This window comes from Debaryomyces hansenii, assembly GCF_000006445.2.
Source record: "Debaryomyces hansenii CBS767 chromosome F complete sequence".
In the NCBI taxonomy this organism is placed as follows: Eukaryota; Fungi; Ascomycota; class Pichiomycetes; order Serinales; family Debaryomycetaceae; genus Debaryomyces; species Debaryomyces hansenii.
Genome location: NC_006048.2, coordinates 242,266 through 260,604, shown reverse-complemented (window position 1 = coordinate 260,604; position 18,339 = coordinate 242,266). Strand labels below are relative to the sequence as shown.

At 36.3% G+C, this 18,339-nt stretch overlaps 5 protein-coding genes across 5 annotated transcripts; 2 read left to right on the top strand and 3 right to left on the bottom strand. All coding sequences in view use genetic code 12, as the record gives it.

The window, feature by feature from the left end:
- Positions 1-220: 220 nt before the first annotated feature.
- On the bottom strand, positions 221-4,894 carry DEHA2F02904g (DEHA2F02904p; the record flags this gene model as incomplete). The annotated part of the gene is made up of 1 exon (XM_460492.2): positions 221-4,894. One exon carries the CDS (start codon positions 4,892-4,894, stop codon positions 221-223), a length of 4,674 nt encoding a protein of 1,557 aa, XP_460492.2.
- A 937-nt stretch (positions 4,895-5,831) lies between these two features.
- DEHA2F02882g (DEHA2F02882p) lies at positions 5,832-9,089 on the top strand (the record flags this gene model as incomplete). Its single annotated transcript, XM_460491.1, has 1 exon — positions 5,832-9,089. The coding sequence occupies one exon, from the start codon at positions 5,832-5,834 to the stop codon at positions 9,087-9,089; it is 3,258 nt and encodes a 1,085-aa protein (XP_460491.2).
- Positions 9,090-9,394: 305 nt separating this feature from the next.
- On the bottom strand, positions 9,395-10,558 carry DEHA2F02860g (DEHA2F02860p; the record flags this gene model as incomplete). The annotated part of the gene is made up of 1 exon (XM_460490.1): positions 9,395-10,558. One exon carries the CDS (start codon positions 10,556-10,558, stop codon positions 9,395-9,397), a length of 1,164 nt encoding a protein of 387 aa, XP_460490.1.
- A 486-nt stretch (positions 10,559-11,044) lies between these two features.
- Positions 11,045-12,967, bottom strand: DEHA2F02838g (DEHA2F02838p; the record flags this gene model as incomplete). Its single annotated transcript, XM_460489.2, has 1 exon — positions 11,045-12,967. One exon carries the CDS (start codon positions 12,965-12,967, stop codon positions 11,045-11,047), a length of 1,923 nt encoding a protein of 640 aa, XP_460489.2.
- A 3,995-nt stretch (positions 12,968-16,962) lies between these two features.
- On the top strand, positions 16,963-18,336 carry DEHA2F02816g (DEHA2F02816p; the record flags this gene model as incomplete). The annotated part of the gene is made up of 1 exon (XM_460488.1): positions 16,963-18,336. The coding sequence occupies one exon, from the start codon at positions 16,963-16,965 to the stop codon at positions 18,334-18,336; it is 1,374 nt and encodes a 457-aa protein (XP_460488.1).
- Positions 18,337-18,339: the final 3 nt, after the last annotated feature.

Below are 18,339 nucleotides of genomic sequence, written 5' to 3'. Positions count from 1 at the left end.
ATATCTAATAATTCTAATTTGATGGTCTAATTAATAGTAAATAATATTATTTCACAAATCCTTGAATATCTAGCTGATATTTGCCACTTATATACTTCCCAGACTTGATCGCGACATTGTGACAATGCTTTTCGCGGAGCAACCTGTGGCTTAATTACTAAGAATGCTTTCTCTCGGATGAATTATTGCGTTATATTGTTTACATTCTACATAATAGTTCTTAGTTGGAAAGTCTTTTCTTGCCAAATAAGCTATTTTTAATCCTCAGTCCCTGCGACTTTTTGCTATTAGCTGAACTTATACTGCCTGATGCAGATAACGTTCTACTCAAATTCGAAGATTCCAACAGAGAATTATCCCCTTGGTTTATAGGAGCTTCGTTTTTCTTCTTGTGACTAAGATGGTGCAAAAAGCCATGCTTCTTCTTGTTCGTCGACGCCTCTGAAGCTAATGTGCTGGTTGATCCCTCATCTTTATACTTTGTAAATATACTCTTTCTTGTCATTAATTTTGGCTTGTCTGTCTGTCTTCTTTCCAATTTTTGATCTTGGAGTCGCTTCAACTTCTCATCCTTAGCAGTCTTCAGTTTTAATTTTTCATCGTTCTTAATCAGCCTAGTAATTCTTCTATCTAATTCCTTGTTGTTTTCGAATGAGGTCATCTTCAGTGCCTTTAAGTCAGTTTTACTCTTAAATGGGCCAAACCCTCCGATGGCCCTAAAACCTGTATTTGATTTCGTTTTTTCCAAATCAACGCTTCTAAGCCCTAACGTGCTTAATGATGAAGACGACATGTTAGATCTAATATGCTCCAAACCAGTATCAGATTCATTTCCAGAAGGCTGAGATGGTATCTTTCCTTTGAATTGTGGGTGTTCAATTTTCTGCTCTTCATCTTGTTGTTTTTGTTGTTCATCGTACTTATTCTCTAATTCTTCTATGGCTATATTCAATTCAAGCTTACTCTGATTAAATACGTCACCCATATTCTTCACGTTTGCTGCTCTTAGCATCAACTTTATATCTCTACAAAGTGTGGCAGTTTCATATATCAAGTCGATCGTATAATCAGATGGTAATGGCGACTGTGGACTTACTAACTGCTCGAGCGTAAGATTCAAGCTTTTAGACTTTTCCATTTCGCTTTCCTTTTCCTTTTGATCGTTATCAAGGGCACTATGAAATTGCATGTCTGTCCCAGATTTATCGAAGATCGATTTTGCTCGAGGGCCAACGTTTAATGACAGATTATCTCTAGCATCTAAATAGCCAAGTTCGAAGTCCGTATCCTCTTCGCTATTAGAAGTAGATTTTTCAATAGAATCGTCGGTTGATTCCTCTTGATTGTTAGTTGGAATATTCTCTTGGTTACTTTCGGTATTTGTTGATCTCAACGTCTCATCGATTGGTACTTCCCTTAGCGACATTGCATTCTCATTAATATCATCAATACTTATGGAATAACGAAATGATGACGCTGAATTTAAAGACAGCTTATTCCTCTTGCTACTCATTGCCGATGCTGAACTATCCTTATGACTAGCTGATGACTTCTTTAGTAATGTGATATCTAAAAACCCATCATCAATAGTATCCATAAAACCTTCGTACTCGTCTAAAGGGAACTTAAACCCCGATTCCTTAACCGAACCTGTTAACTCTAATAATTCGTGATATCTTCTTTTCAACTTATTACCTTCTCTAATAATAAATGATTCCTTCCTACCAATAACACCAAACAAAACTTCGCTTATTAAATCATATAATAACGGAACATCCAAAAATTTTGAGATTGCCAAATTATCCAATGTGACTGGCGATAAAAGCCATTTGTTACCAACTTGGCCGGTATATAAATATTCGCAGAATGCTTTGATTGAACTAGTTGCAAATGGCATATAAAGCTTTCTTGGGATGAGCGACGGCTCCATTCTGAATTTCCCACTCTCCGCATTTTCAAAATCTAATAATGGGTTACTAAAAAGAGAATTATTTGCTTCAGTAGTATTCGTTTCTTCATAATCTTGACGGTCATCTGCATCCTTCGCATATATTTTATTGGTGTTTGGTTGGATTGATGATAACGGAGAAAATTTCTTATCCAGATTAAATGTTTCCAGTGATGCCATTGAAGAACTATTCGAGACTTTCTTATTTCTAAAATTTTGATCTGTTATACATTCCCCGGCAGCCGTCTTAATCGGAAGAGCGTCGGTAGAACCATTTGGTGAACTGTCTAGCGATCTTGTGAGACGATGATTATTTCTGTCAGTAGAAAGAGAGCTTTGTTTCAAGTTTGGAATTGCTAGACTCAGTAATTCGTTTCCCATTGGTGCAGGGCCTCCAGACACTGATGCTCGCGGAGAAGAAAATGGCGACTCCCTGGGAGATTTTGTAGCAGGTATATTCCTCAAGGCTGTCAAAGTATACATAAGTGATGCTCTGGGTGAATTTAAATCTGCTGAATTTTTTCTTGACGAACCTCTAAATGATGTTGAAGCAGGAACTGCTGGAATTGGCTCATTAGGTAATGGTAATTGAGGTGGAATGTTCTGGAGATGGGAATTTAATAAGGAATTAGAGCTTGAGAATGAACTGACTGATCCTTTACGGGAAGTGTCAGGTTGCTCATCCTTTATATGCGACGAGCCAGGCAAATCAGGCAATTTTTCGTTATTATTCGTTTCTATTCCACGCTTTGTTTCTTCGAAATGTTGGTTAATCGTTTCATTTGCTTTCTCTGAAACTGAATTATTCGTGAGCGACAGCTCCTGGAAGGGTAGTCTGAACTGTGGAGGCTCCTTAGAATACTTAGATGGCGCAGGGATAGAAACGTGATACGACGATTGATGGTGTCCCTTTTTACTTGGTTTACTTTGGTTAATACTAACTTCAGAATTGCTGGATGAAATCGAAGAACCGCCACATGTACTCATCGACGATCTTAACTTGTTTTGAGTTTTGTTTGCAGAATTCATACTTTCTGATGCTGAAGATGCATTCCTTGTAGACTCAGAGTCTAACTGTTGATCACGTTCAAACCTATCCACAGCCTGGACATATCCTTTTGCTAATAGCTGAACAAAATATCTACCCCACCGTTCCATTAAAATCCTCAAGGATACCGGTATCCTATCACCTTTAGATGAAACCAATTCAAAGTCAGATATCAAATCACCATATCTATCCATGGCATTTCTACCCAAGGTTATAGCCGCTGGCGGGAAGACTGATCTAATAGTGGTGAACTTTGTTTTTGGGGCTACGTAATGAACATATTCACTAAAGCTTATTGATTGAGGAGCCTTATCACTGGAAGCAGAGACGCTATGATGTCTTTTAAGCATCTTCTTTTCACCATCACTTAATGCATCGGATGATGAATAAGCATCTTCTTCGCTAATCCTATCCCTATTATTATCGTCAGTGGAAGAATTATCGTCCTTATAGAACACTTTTGTGCCATCAGGGCAATGATAATGGCCTCCCTCTAATTCCAAACTTGCTAAGATATTTGTAATTGGCAAGCTCACTGTGATCATTAAAGTAAAATACCTAATGCTACTTGTAGTCCGAGATGTTAGGTAATTACCGAGTAAGACAACCTTATGATGTGATTGCCATGCAAACCCTCCCCAACATCTATGCGAGCCATAATCATGATCACAAAAAAAATTTAGTCTAGACCATTTACCTGTTGGTTTATTGTAAATGAAAACACATATATCATTATCATTGGGTAAGAATCCTGTAATGACGATATTTTGACCAAACAATCCACCCGTAGGAAATTTCAAGTTGTAAGGAATGGTATGGTTCGTTATCCTCTTCGTCTCGTTTTCTTTTGTCAGAACCTTGTTATGTACTGGTAATATTTTACCTTCTTTTATGGACTTTCCAACTTTAAACGATAGCAATGTGTTTATTGACTGGTCTTTCGATGAATCAACTTGCGAATACACTATAAGTGATTCATCACCTTCCATAGTACTTGTATAATCGCTCAGTATAGCTTTATTTGTTGATCTGGTACGAGAATGATGATGATGGTGAGTGGGTTCCTTAATGAAACTAATTATCACATTATTAACATAATCGACACTAATTTTATAGTCCTCTGAAGTAACTATGCTATTGACATTTCGAAATTTTTGACTGTTTTTCTTGGTGTCGAGTGTTAGTTCAATAGGTGATGACCCCACGTATTCCTTTGTCACAAGATCAAACACAAAATTGTCATACAACGGCCTTGATTCGTCATCTCTTCCACCTGCTATAAATATACCAAAATGATCTTTCCTGTTAGCAAATGACAAGCTGCTCAAAGTCGTCATCTTGTGACTAAACCTCGGTCTAGGAACAGCCGCATCATATTCATACTTGCTACCATCATGAAGCAAATTCCATTTTCGAGACTCAAGGCTAAACTCCCATAAATCGTTACATGGCACCAATTCTCTTTCATTAGTATCTTCGTGTGTGTGGCTATCATATTTCTCATTCACAATCAACCCTCCAAATACATAAATACAGTTGTTAACCGCCGTTATCTCATGAAATACCCTAGGTTTAGGCTTTCGTTCACCGCTCGGTATATCCACCCGTGTCCAATACTTTTCGATCAAATCAAGATAAAAAAACTCTCCCGATAGATATTTGTCGATCAGATTAGATTTCAAATTCGATATTTTCAGATGGAAAATCCGAATTAGCTCGTCCACACTCTCATCCCCAATATCCAATCCTATAGTGAGCCCTCCGTACGTAAATACCAATGATTTATAAAGAGTGGATGCTGAGCCGGTCCTCACATTCAAATTGAGTCGATCATCCTTTTCTGTTGGTGGCAATCGTAATCCATAACAGCTGCTTGCCGAAGGTACTAACGTAGACATCTTTCTTTGTTTTTTGCTGGTCTAATGCCCAAGTCCTGTTATTACACTCCTATTGCCTTCAACCTTTTTATAATTACTCCTTTCCGAGAATTTTCCTGTCTAATCTCTCTGACGACGAGAATGAACTGAATTAACGGATCTTATCGTAAATAAATATGCCGTGTTTCTAAGGATCCTTATAATGACTCCTCTGCGCTACCTTGGCTACTAATTTTGTTCGTATAGCGATAATACCTTTTGGATGTCCAATGTCTAATTACGGTGAAGGCATATATCGTCTTGCGGCGTAATCTATTTAGGCCGCAAACTACCTCAAAAAATGTCGTGACGTAAACACCAGCGGCCAGAGTTCATTTGCGACATCGGTGTCTGTAGAAAATTTTTAAATGATACATGGTCTATCCCCTCCTTTGTAATACATCCACACACCTGGGTGAGGTCTAGTCTTACGTCATGAACGACTGGGTATATGGCTGAAAAATACCGACGGGTCATTGGTTGGGACACGTAGGCCAGCCATTTTGCAGATGCATTGTTACGTAAGTTATTCTATTTACCGATTAGGAAAGCCATAAGCAAAAGAAGACTCTCAATTGAGGAATTGGGCATTGTCGGAAATGGGTCGGAAATATAAGAGATTTGTATTATTCAGTCACTTGTTCGGGCATAAATAGTGACAGAAAATGAGAAATTTCATTTCAAATGGCAGTTCCGGTCGATCACGCTGCTCACCGCTCATTAACGCCAACCCCCTAGATAGAAATTAGTATAAGGTGGACGATATTTGTTTCTTCTTTTCTAGTTCATATTCTTGGAAATTAAGTACCAAAGCGACAATTACATCCATACAATTAAAACGTACGTAGAGCGGGCCAATTGAACAACAAGGAAAGCAAGGAACCCAATACTAACAACTTAGCAGCAATCAGTATTAAGTATGTCCGAAGTTGTTGAACAGAGGGCTAGCAATGGTGATAATGCTTCAACCAAGACTAGTTCTACCCAAAACACTAGATTGAAGAAATTGACCAGTGGGTCGGAATGGGTGTCCCCATTCAGAGAATCGGGGCATTCGCAAAAGAACCTTCGTCAGCAATTAAAAGAAGATAACTCTATTAAGAATATACATGTTCCTAGCAAGTTCACGACTCATCCTACATTAGATGCACAGAAGAAGGAGAAGAAGGAAAAGGAAAAGGCGGCCAAATTGGAGAAGAAGAAGAAGGAAAAGGAAGCCAAGGAGAAGGAAGCCAAGGAAAAGGAAGCCAAGGAGAAGGAAGCCAAGGAGAAGGAAGCTGAAGACAAGGGTGATGAAGAGGAAACCAAGGCAGTGACATTGAAGAACACTGAGGTTGATCCATTAAAGGCGGTTACCTTGAAAGAAAATGGAGCTGATCCAAAGCTGTCGAAGGATGCATCTATGCGTTCGTTGAAAGATGAGCCAATTGACACCCCTAAAGAAAGCGTATTTGGCGGTAACAAAGAGACCGAGGATCTCGAATACGGCGAAGATTTATATGAAGATGATGTTAAGGCCGACAATGAATCAGAAAGACCATTGTCAGAAGCTGAACAAGCAGAAGTTGAAGACGAAGTGAACGGTGATACTAAGAAGGACGAGCCTGCAACTACTGATGAAGCTACTAAGGAAGTATCCGAAACTGCGGTTAAGGACAAAGATGCAAGTGGATCTGATGAGATTGAAAATGTAGTCAAGGAAGCTCCAATTGAGCTTGTAACTCAACCAGGATCTAAATATGAACCTGTGCCTTTACCTAATCAAGAAGTCTTAGACAAATTGAAGGATAAGCCTAAGTTGTTAAGCCGTTACCAAGAGTTAAACGCTGCAGCCGTATCTTCGTTATCTCGTAGTCTCGACGACCCTAATAAGGTTGTTGACTTAGGAAGTGGTTTGAGGATGACTCAACAGCAATTATTGGATATTGCTGCTAAAAGAGTTGCTCCAGTTATAACTAACATCAATGATGAAGTCTCGAAGACTAGAAATGAAGATGAAATAAAGAGAAAAAAGGAATTGGATTCTAAGGTTGCAAGCCATGAAAAAAAGTTGCAAAAGGACTTTGATAAGCATAACAAAAAGCTTGAAAAGCAAAAGTCTAAATTCACTACTGATATTGGAAACAAATTACAAGACTTAAAGAAAAAGATGAAGAATTCTGACTTAACAGCTGCAAATTTTGAGAAAGAAACTAGGAAAGAAATTGATACAGCCAACGAAGATTACAAAGAACGTGAAACTACTGCCGTTGAGAAGCATTCCAAGGATAAAGATACAATTATCAAGAACCATGAAGAATTAGAAGGAACTAAGAAACAAGAATTGGAAGATGCAAAGGCTAATCAAGAAACGACAACTCAAGAGATTGAAGAATTGCATGAAAGGAAGACTGAATTAGATAACGCTAATTCCGAGTTGTCTACCAGGATTGAAGAACTCACTGCCGAATTGAATGAAAGAACCATAGAATTAGATGACTTGAAGGCTAAACATGCAGCAAAGCAAGATGGTATCTCCAAAAATTTAGCTAGTAAAGATGAACTAGACAATAAGATTACTACCACTAAAAAGGAATTAGAAACTAAGAAAAAGCAGCATGATAAATTATCTGCTGAGGTTGGTGTCTTAGGTGGTGTCTTGAGCACATATGCAGCTAAGTTAACTGATTTAAAATCTGAAGCTTCGTCCCATGGCGACAGATTGACTGACGCTAAGAAAAAATATAAAGATTGGGAAGATGAAAAAGATCAATTAGCTACTGAAATAGCCAGAGAGCATGAGCGTAAGAGAGCTACTGCTCAAGAAGAGGCTGAGACCAAACGTGTTGAAGATGAGTTGGAAGAAAAGAGATTAAAAAATGAAGCTGAAAGAAAAGAGGCTGAAGAAAGAGTAGCTGCAAAGAAAGAAGAAGAACGTAAATTGCAAGAATCCCACGAAAAAGCTGAGGCTGATAGATTAGCTAATGATCCTGAACACCAATTTATGTTAGCTACTCAGAAGAGAGAATCCGATGTAAAGAAATTAGAAGATGAGAGAGCTGAAAAAGAACGCGTCTATAATGAGCATAAGGATAAGGAAGCTGAGGAAGCTCAGAAATTACAAGAAGAAATTGAAGAATTAAAGCAACAAAAGGCTGCTCATGATGAATCTGCTAGAGAAGAGGCCGACAAGCTTGCAGAAGCGAAATTGGTTCAAATCGAACAATTGAAGAAGGAGCATGAAGAAAGAGTAAAAATGTTCAAGGAAAAGCTAGAATTTGAAGAATTACAAAAATCTAGATTATTAGACGAAGTCGATAATTTAAACAAGATTAAGGAATTGAGGGCAGAGAAAGCGAGATTAACCTCTGAATTGAATAAGGATGTTGACGTGAAAGATGTTAATAAACTCATTGAAGAACGGGAACTTGAGGTTTCTAAATTAAGTAAACAAATCGAACTCGATAACGCTGATTTAAACAACTTCAACGCTACTCAGAGATCTGCTTTAGCCGAAGGTCAAAAATCCACGGAACCTTCGAAAGATATTACTGAGGCTGATAGACCTTCTAAAGTCCTGAATGCTCCTATCTTTGCCAATATTGGTGGTAGTTCAAAGGAACAAAACATTGCTAATAAATCAGATCATCTGAAACCAGTAAAGAATGAAGACAATTCTAACAGCTCATCTCAGAAAAAATCTGGAGCTCGTGCCACAGGGTTAGCTACTGCCGGCCTTGCTGGTGCCGCAGGTGCTGGTACCGCTGTAGCTTTAGATGCTAAGAATAATGCTAAGAATGTTTCAAACGTGAATGACTCTAAGAGTACTGGGGGTAGTTTTAGTAAGCTTAAGAGCTTAACTAAAAGAATTAGAGGGGAATCGGTGTCTGATGCAAATGCTGAAGAGCCAGCTGTTTCGAGTAAAGAGAAAAAGCCTAGTACGAAAAGCGCGGCTCCTGTGAATATTTCGAAGCAACCAGATGGAAAGTCAACCAAAACTAAGGCAGTTCCAGTGACTTCGTCGTCAAAAAGGGCCGATAATGCAGCAAGCTTCTCAGATTCGTCCTCAGCATATGAAACTTATTCAGTATATGAAGAAGTTTCAGAAGCTGAGTATCAAAAGAATTTGAAGAACCCAGATTATATGGAAATGACTGCTGAAGAGTTTGAAAAGCGTAGAAAAGCGGGTGATCACTAAGGAATATGTATATTGTCTCGTTTCTACTCTGTAATTTTCAATTGTACATTTAATGTATATAATTCGTTGAAATTTTTGGTTTTTTTTATAATTTATTGTTACTATCATTTTCTTCATTATTGTCTTACTGATATATTTTTTATTTTGCTAGTTTTATTTTGATTAATTGTATTACTGAATATATTGTTTTATACGTTTAAATTTCTCCTATTTCTGTAGCATACAATCAGACGTGCGATTTTGATAAAGCGATACAAGAAATTAAATTCTAAATAATAGTATATTATACATGGCTGATAATTGATTCAGTCAAATGTAGTCTTCTTACCAGACGAAGGAACAATAGCAACACTGGCTCTTTGAGCTGTAGCTAAGGCAATGGAAGACTTCTGTCTTTTGTTAGAATTATTTTCAGGCTTATCATATTTTCTCTTGAATGGTGTTGCTTGTGGCTTTGTTCTCTCTCTAGTTGTTGAAACCTGAGGTGGTGGTTGCGAAATTGAGTCTTGTTCTGAAGGTTCAAAATTATCTCTATTTCTGGCGAATTTTTTTGGAGTCAACTTCGATCTATCTTCACCATATTCTAACCTCAATGGTCTATTAATTAAACTTTTGGCTAATTTCGATTTCAAAGCAGTCGTAGGACCTGATTCATCACGGAAATCGATAAACGCGAACCCTTTACATTTACCAGTATCTTCAAATGTAGCCATTCTAATCTTGACAATATCACCACAATGTCTGAAATGTTCTCTTAATAGATCTTGAGTAGTATCAAAGGACAAATTCCCAACAAATAAAATTCTTGATGGTGGGTTCTTAGATAATGGATTCGTATCCTTCTGTGGTCTCCCTTCGAAGGAATTGGCATTCTTAATTAATAAATTTCTACCATTCAAATGCGATTCACTTAAGGAGATGACAGTATCGACATGCTTGGCACTTGGAAGATCGACGTAAGCAAAACCTTTTATTTTATTTTCTTTCTTAGGAATGTTTATTCTTATGAAATCAGATTGTTCAATTTTGACAAGCCCATCATTGCTATCAGCATCATATGCATTAGTCTTTCCCATGATAAACCTTGTAATATCTTCTTTTGTTGTATCAAATGATAAGTTACCTATCCAAACACCATATTCAGATTTCTTAGGTTCTTGAGCATCTTTTTTGATTTGTTCTTCTTCTGTCAAGATAGGTTTTGGTGGTGGGTTCTTTTTTGCTAACTTTTCAAGATTTAATTTACCCTTTTTCAACAAACGCTTTTGCTTCTTAGATAATGGTACACCGGCATTTAAATCAATAGCTATTTCTTCATCATCACTGTCACCGCTACTTTCATTTTCATTATCACTGTCTTCATCTACAGCTTTTTTCTGCTTCTTTTCTTTCTTTTCTTTCTTTCTTTCTTTCTTTTCTTTCTTGTCTTTCTTAGACTCCTTCTTTATTTCGACTTCTTCCTTACTCATTTTGCTTATATTTATCGTTGATAAGTTTTACTCTTCTCATCGCTATCAAAAATATTTATCAAATATATTTTAAAGGTCGTGCTTGACGAAAGAATTATTTTCCTAATTTGATACGGATGTTCCAAAGAGCTGAAATACTTCATCATTCAGTTGGCTACTAATGCTTTAGACTATAATACAATATAATGAATCTGTCAGCAATCATTTTATCTAAGATGTTAAAGAATGATGGCTCTTTTGACAATTATTATATATAATAAGAAAGTTGCAAAAAAATCGAAATAATGGAAATTTATATTGAATTCGCAATAACAACCAATAAATCAGGAATTCAAAGACTATTAAACTGTCATACTACAAGATAAAAGGTGTTAGGTTGTTGGAGTTTAATTACAAGTTATATCTGAATAACAAATCTTAAGTTTTTACTCAAAAAAACCAATGGGTGTATATATAAATGTAGATATATATATATATATTTGCCCATTAATTGTCATCTATCATTTCCAGCCATAACCATTTTCTCCACAATTCCCCGGATTCGTTAATAATATTATCCATGAAGTCAATTTTATGATTGTTCCTCGAGTCATTTGATATAATATTATTATTCATATCTGATTCTTGAGGCTTGAAATGCTTATACTTATTACTTATATTTATGGATTTCGTAGGTAACCTTGACAAGAATTGTCTAATTTCATGTTGATCTAATTCCATCAACGTATTTTCTTTAGATTTTAACAAGGCCAATGTGACAAATAATAATTCAACATGGGGATCCAATTTTGAGAACGGTATATTAAATTCATCAGCCGGTGCAATATTTGACGATGAAAATGAAGATGAAGATAATGGCAGTGGTGGAAGTAGATCTTCATTGATTGATGAATTCAGCGGCGAATTCGAAGTAGGAGAATTTGAATTTGAAGATTCATTAATATTCAATTCATTAATCAAATCTTTAAACGAGCTGGATTTTTTATAATTTTCTATCGTCAGGTCGTCATTATCTTTACTCACAGACCAAAAGTTATCGGGACCCAACTTATTAATTAAGTTATCACTCAAATTTAATTTCTCTACATAATATGAATTGGATTTCTTAAAATTTTGTAATCTCCAACCAAAAATTAAATCCCAGATTCTGCCTCGGTCTAACCTTGACCACACTTTCGAGCCACACCACTTTAACCACCAGATTAGCCATTCATCATCATGACTACCAAATTTATTTAAAATTTGTTCTTCTTGGAAATACTGGGATAACTCAGGTAATAACTTTCTAAAGCAGTAAATAAAAAATGAAACTCTTTCTTCTATAGTACCACCATTAATCGGCAAGATCTTTCTATTAATTTTCTTTGGGCCCAATAAATCTTTAGATTTGTTCTTAATCTTTTCTTCTGGTGCATGCAATAGTACTAAAACTAACCGTTCATATACGTCGCGGAATGACATGTTAATAATTTCTTTATCATTGACTAAATCCTCAAGGTATTCATTGAGGTTTGGAACATTATTAATATAATTGGAATAATCATGAAAAAGGTTTTTAATGCATGAGGTTTTGGACGAAGGAAAATCTCTACCAACCAAAACCCATGATGTATTAGGGATAGGAGGAAACCATTCGGCAAGGCCCAAAGCAATCCACGTTAAAGCATGATCATATTTCATTATCTTGCCCCACTTTTTAACGAATTTCAAGATTGAAGATTCCAAAATCTTAAAGACTTCTTGTTCTTCTGGTGATGCATTATTCAAATCAATTAAGTTTGTGTAGTTCAAACGATGTATGTATTTTAATAAATCCCTCTTTATATCCAGTTTGAGATCTTCTTCAGTATTCGTATCATTTTCATTATTAACTTCATTATCTGGTTCGATAAATGGATTCACAACGAATGGATGGTGCTTCAATAGTATAGGCCAAATCTTAAATCTCAAAAATGGAGGTAAACCTTTTTGTCTCGCAACCAATGCTAAACCTTGATGATTTTTCGTGGTAAGATAATGTTGACAGAGTTGAAAAATTTCAGAATCATAACTAAATGATGGCTGTCCAAGCTTGGAATTGTTTTCTGTGCTACCATCGTTCTCGTCATCTGCATGGCTGTTTTCCGACTTACCACTGGCCGAAGAGCTTTCGCCATTAGGGAAATTTTTACCTTTGTCCTGATTGCCAGCATTATCCGAAACTACACTTCTTCCTGTAGTATATATCAGACCATTTTCTGCGTCACAAGGTGTTCTTTCCGTATTATCGGACGCCACGGTAGAATTACTATTATCTTTGACAGCTAATTCTTCAGACATGATGCTATTACCGGCGTTTATATTTGTATATAAGTTATTCGAACTTAAATTAGACGTATGATTATCAGTATTAATGAAATCTTGGGACATATTAATTAAATAATATATCGAGTGTGACAATTGTTATTATTTTTAATACATTATGCATATAATTAAGACAGGAAAATGGACAAATGAAAGTACATATATCGTTGTATATATGTGTGTCTAATAGGATATATAATATATACAAAATGTATACAAAGTATATGTATTTGATTTGCTTTACGTCTTACGATCACTTTCCGATTAATTTGGATTGGACGGAAAAAGTAATCATCGTGTATTAACCAGAAAGATTTTCGTCGTGTTGGACTCAATGTCACTGACATTTTGTAACATAGGAGATGACATATTACAGAAGCTACGCTCTAGGTGGTCATAATATGGCTTTTGTGGAGCACTAACAACTGTTAGTACTTTTGTTGTTGAATTATTCGGTTTGAATACCCTGCATTCGTATAGATACGGTTTTTATTCGATTGCAAGCAGCTATGTTGTGACAATCTTAGTTTTGGGTACCTATAATTGGGCTGTTGGGCTCACTAACCCTGTCTGCTAAGCTTCGCACAGATTTTGCATTCATCTACGATTAGAGATACAGCTAATCATACTAATCCGACAGTAATCATATTGATAGTTTTATTTAATTTGTATAGTATTCAATAAAGCAGTCTAATGTTATGAATAAGCTATTCATTTATTCAAATTTACTTGTTAGAGCATAACTTTGCTAGGGGTCACCGGGAGTTGAAACTTTTTTTATTCCAGCTTTTTGATATAGCTACGTTGCAAACTCCTTCAATGAACGATAAACAATGTGCTTATTCCCCTATTTTAACGTGCTACATAGGATACTTACTTATTCTCTCCCACTTTTGAGACAATGCTTCTTGCGCGTTCGGATTTTCCTTCGATTGTTCGTTTAGCTACCCACTATTTTCACCCCTCACCATATCTTGAGTATCTGACTGACGACCCGATTGAAGGATTATCTGAAAATTACTGTGTGCTTGAATTTAATCGCCGACGAGTATACCCGGGGAGTATTCGGAGATTAATTAAACTTTAGTTATATTATGTGCGACCCCACAAATTGCTACGATATTTAAAACACCTGGATCGCGAGATACAGATTATTATTCATTCCAATATACAAGTAATACTATCTAAAAGTTTCTTTACTTTTACGCTACAGCTATTATCTACTTATATTTGATTTTATTAGTTTTATTGCATTATAAAAAGAGACTCTGAAGAAAATGGCAACTGCTGCAACAATTGATATGGCCGATGAGGTTAATCCTCCATTGACTTACGAGCCCGTTGATCTGGATATCCCGGCTTCCAAAATTTATGGCACTTTAAAACCGAATCATAATGGGCTTGAAAATAAAAATTTGTATGAGTTGGCCTCAAAATGGATTAATGCATTCAATACAATTGTGAAAGAGATCCAGAATGACCCTTCTAAAAAAACCTAGATAAATTGAACTCTGTTATTGCTTCGCATGCGTCATGGAAGGATCATCTAGCTTTATCATGGGAATATCGTCAGTTCCATGATCTAGATAATATCAAGGATGTGGCCGAAAATTCTTTTCCTTCTTTTAAATTAAAGAATTTTGAAATTGATACTACTGCTGATCATAGGTTCGACAAGGTTGTTGGGCTTCAGACCATACATAAAGTCGACGACACCAATTCTATTCCCATTCAGTGGGTCCAGATTATTGTGAAGTTTGAGAACGAATTTGGTTACGGAAACGGACTTATTAGGTTGATCTCAGTTGATGAGAAGGATGCACCCGGTGGTTTAAAGGCATTCACTTTATACACTGCTTTAGAAAATATCAAAGGTAATGAAGAAACCTTGGGAAGAAGTAGACCTCAGGGTGCAAACCATGGTCAAAACCAAGGAAAAATTTCATGGTTAGAAAAACGTGAGAAGGATTTTGAATGGGGTAGTGAAAAGACCCCTACAGTTTTGATTGTAGGAGGGGGTCAAGGTGGTTTGAATGTAGCTGCTAGGTTGAAAACAATGAGTATAGATTGCTTAATTATTGAGAAAAATAGTAAAATTGGAGATAATTGGAGAAATCGTTACAAGTTTTTAGTATTACACGATCCTGTTTGGTATGATCATTTAGCCTATATCAAATTTCCTGATGTTTGGCCAGTATTCACGCCTAAAGATAAATTGGGTGATTGGTTTGAAGCTTATTCAAAATCTATGGAGTTAAGTTATTGGGTTAATAAAACAGTATCTGGAGCTGATTTTGACCCAGTTACTGGTGTCTGGTCTGTCAATATCATAGACAATGATACGGGTAAATTGACGAATATTAAAACCAAGCACATAGTAATGGCAACAGGTCATTCGGGAGAGCCTAATATTCCCACATTTAAAGATCAGGACAAATTCAAAGGAACAATTGTTCATTCATCGCAACATTCTACTGGTAAATCCTTTCAAGGTGAAAACGCTGTAGTAGTGGGCTGCTGTAATTCTGGCCATGATATTGCTCAAGATTTCTATGAACATGGGGCAAAGCCTATCTTAGTCCAAAGATCAACAACTTGTGTTATCAATTCAGAAATTGGCTTGAAAGTGAGTACTAAAGGCTTGTACGAGGAAGGCGGACCAAAAACTGAAACGGCCGATTTAATCTTGCAGTCCATGCCCTTGAAATTATTAAACTTAGTTATGCAGCAACAGTATAGGCAAACTATGATTCTTGAAAAGGACTTACATGAGTCACTTAAAAAATCTGGTTTTAAAGCTGATAGTGGGTATGGAGGAACTGGTTTATTTGGAAAATAATATAGAAGGGGCGGAGGTTACTACATTGATGTGGGCTGTTCTAAATTAATTGCCGATGACAAAATTAAAGTACAACAAGGTAAAAATATCGAACGTTTCACTGAAAATGGTCTTGTTTTTTCTGACGGCACGAAGATTGATAACTTGGCTATTGTTGTATTAGCAACCGGATACTCTAATATAAGAGATACTGTTAGACGGATTTTTGGTGATAAGGTGGCTGATAAGGTTAACCCTGTTTGGGGTCTCGATGATGAAGGTGAAATAAACACAATGTGGAGAGACTCGGGCCATCCAAAATTTTGGTATATGGGTGGTAATCTAGCTGTGTCTAGATATTTTTCAAAGAGACTAGCATTGAAAATTATTGCACAAGAAAGAGGATTTGACAAATCTAATTCTTGAAATAACCTCGACTTTTGAAGTAAATCTTCATTCTTTTAAATAGAAATATGTACAAAGAATAATTCTTTTTAAATTTCAATAATTCGCTCGCAATTCAGTTGTAATTTAGATAACTTTCATTCTTCTATAGATTAGGTCGACCCTGCTGACTCACGGAATTAAAGCCAAAAAAAAAAAAAGCTCAGAATATCGCATTTGAGTCATTCTCGCTGCAAGCCTCTATTATCTCGGTCGTAAATTGCGTCGACTACATAAAACAAGCAGAAACCATCCCTTCAAGAACTCCCTGCTATACTTTTGCTGACTATTCTTTCGCTAGCCGTGTCAGCCCCACCAATTGTGTTCGATGACTTATTCTCCTACGAGGAGCAACATGGCATGTTATTGAAACGTCCGAGATTCATTAATGCAATTCTCGTTTATCGAATATAGAATCTGTTCCTTCAAATGCCCACTATCTATCTTCTTCCGTTTACAATTACAATTACATTTACTTCTACTTTTTTTCTCTACATAATCCTCATCAATTTACTCAAGCTTTTAAGTTTGGAAAACCTTGAATCTTGCTTAGGCTGTTATCAGGTGCATGATGCGACGTTTCTATTGCCTTCTATTTTAGAGCAATGCGGAAGTGTTCCAAGTTAGGCGATATTGTGAATTTCTTTTTTTCTGTCGTTAAATGATACACACGTGACTATTGATTGTCTATCTATTCACACAATATATAAAGGGGTTATATTGCCACTCAGTTCGAATGTTATTAATCTATTCTTTATACTTTTAATTAATAAGTTAATTTAATAATCAAATTATAAATATGCAAATCTTCGTTAAAACATTAACAGGTAAGACTATCACCTTAGAAGTCGAATCCTCGGACACAATTGATAACGTCAAGTCCAAGATTCAAGATAAGGAAGGAATCCCACCAGACCAACAAAGATTGATTTTCGCCGGTAAGCAGTTAGAAGACGGTAGAACTTTATCTGACTACAACATTCAAAAAGAATCTACATTACACTTGGTTTTGAGATTAAGAGGTGGTATGCAAATTTTCGTCAAGACTTTGACAGGTAAGACTATCACTTTAGAAGTCGAATCGTCTGATACTATTGACAATGTCAAGTCCAAGATTCAAGATAAAGAAGGTATCCCACCAGACCAACAAAGATTGATTTTCGCCGGTAAACAATTAGAAGACGGTAGAACTTTATCTGACTACAACATTCAGAAGGAATCTACATTACATTTGGTTTTGAGATTGAGAGGTGGTATGCAAATTTTCGTCAAGACTTTGACAGGTAAGACTATCACTTTAGAAGTCGAATCGTCTGATACTATTGACAATGTCAAGTCCAAGATTCAAGATAAAGAAGGTATCCCACCAGACCAACAAAGATTGATTTTCGCCGGTAAACAATTAGAAGACGGTAGAACTTTATCTGACTACAACATTCAGAAGGAATCTACATTACATTTGGTTTTGAGATTGAGAGGTGGTATGCAAATTTTCGTCAAGACTTTGACTGGTAAGACTATCACTTTAGAAGTCGAATCGTCTGATACTATTGATAATGTCAAGTCCAAGATTCAAGACAAAGAAGGTATCCCACCAGACCAACAAAGATTGATTTTCGCCGGTAAACAATTAGAAGACGGTAGAACTTTATCTGACTACAACATTCAGAAAGAGTCTACATTACATTTGGTTTTGAGATTAAGAGGTGGTATGCAAATTTTCGTCAAGACTTTGACAGGTAAGACTATCACTTTAGAAGTCGAATCGTCTGATACTATTGACAATGTCAAGTCCAAGATTCAAGACAAAGAAGGAATCCCACCAGACCAACAAAGATTGATTTTCGCCGGTAAGCAGTTAGAAGACGGTAGAACCTTATCTGACTACAACATTCAAAAAGAATCTACATTACACTTGGTTTTGAGATTAAGAGGTGGTATGCAAATTTTCGTTAAGACTTTGACAGGTAAGACCATTACCTTAGAGGTCGAATCGTCTGATACTATTGACAATGTCAAGTCCAAGATTCAAGACAAAGAAGGTATCCCACCAGACCAACAAAGATTGATTTTCGCCGGTAAACAATTAGAAGACGGTAGAACCTTATCTGATTACAATATCCAAAAAGAATCTACTTTGCACTTAGTCCTAAGATTAAGAGGTGGTCAATAGGTT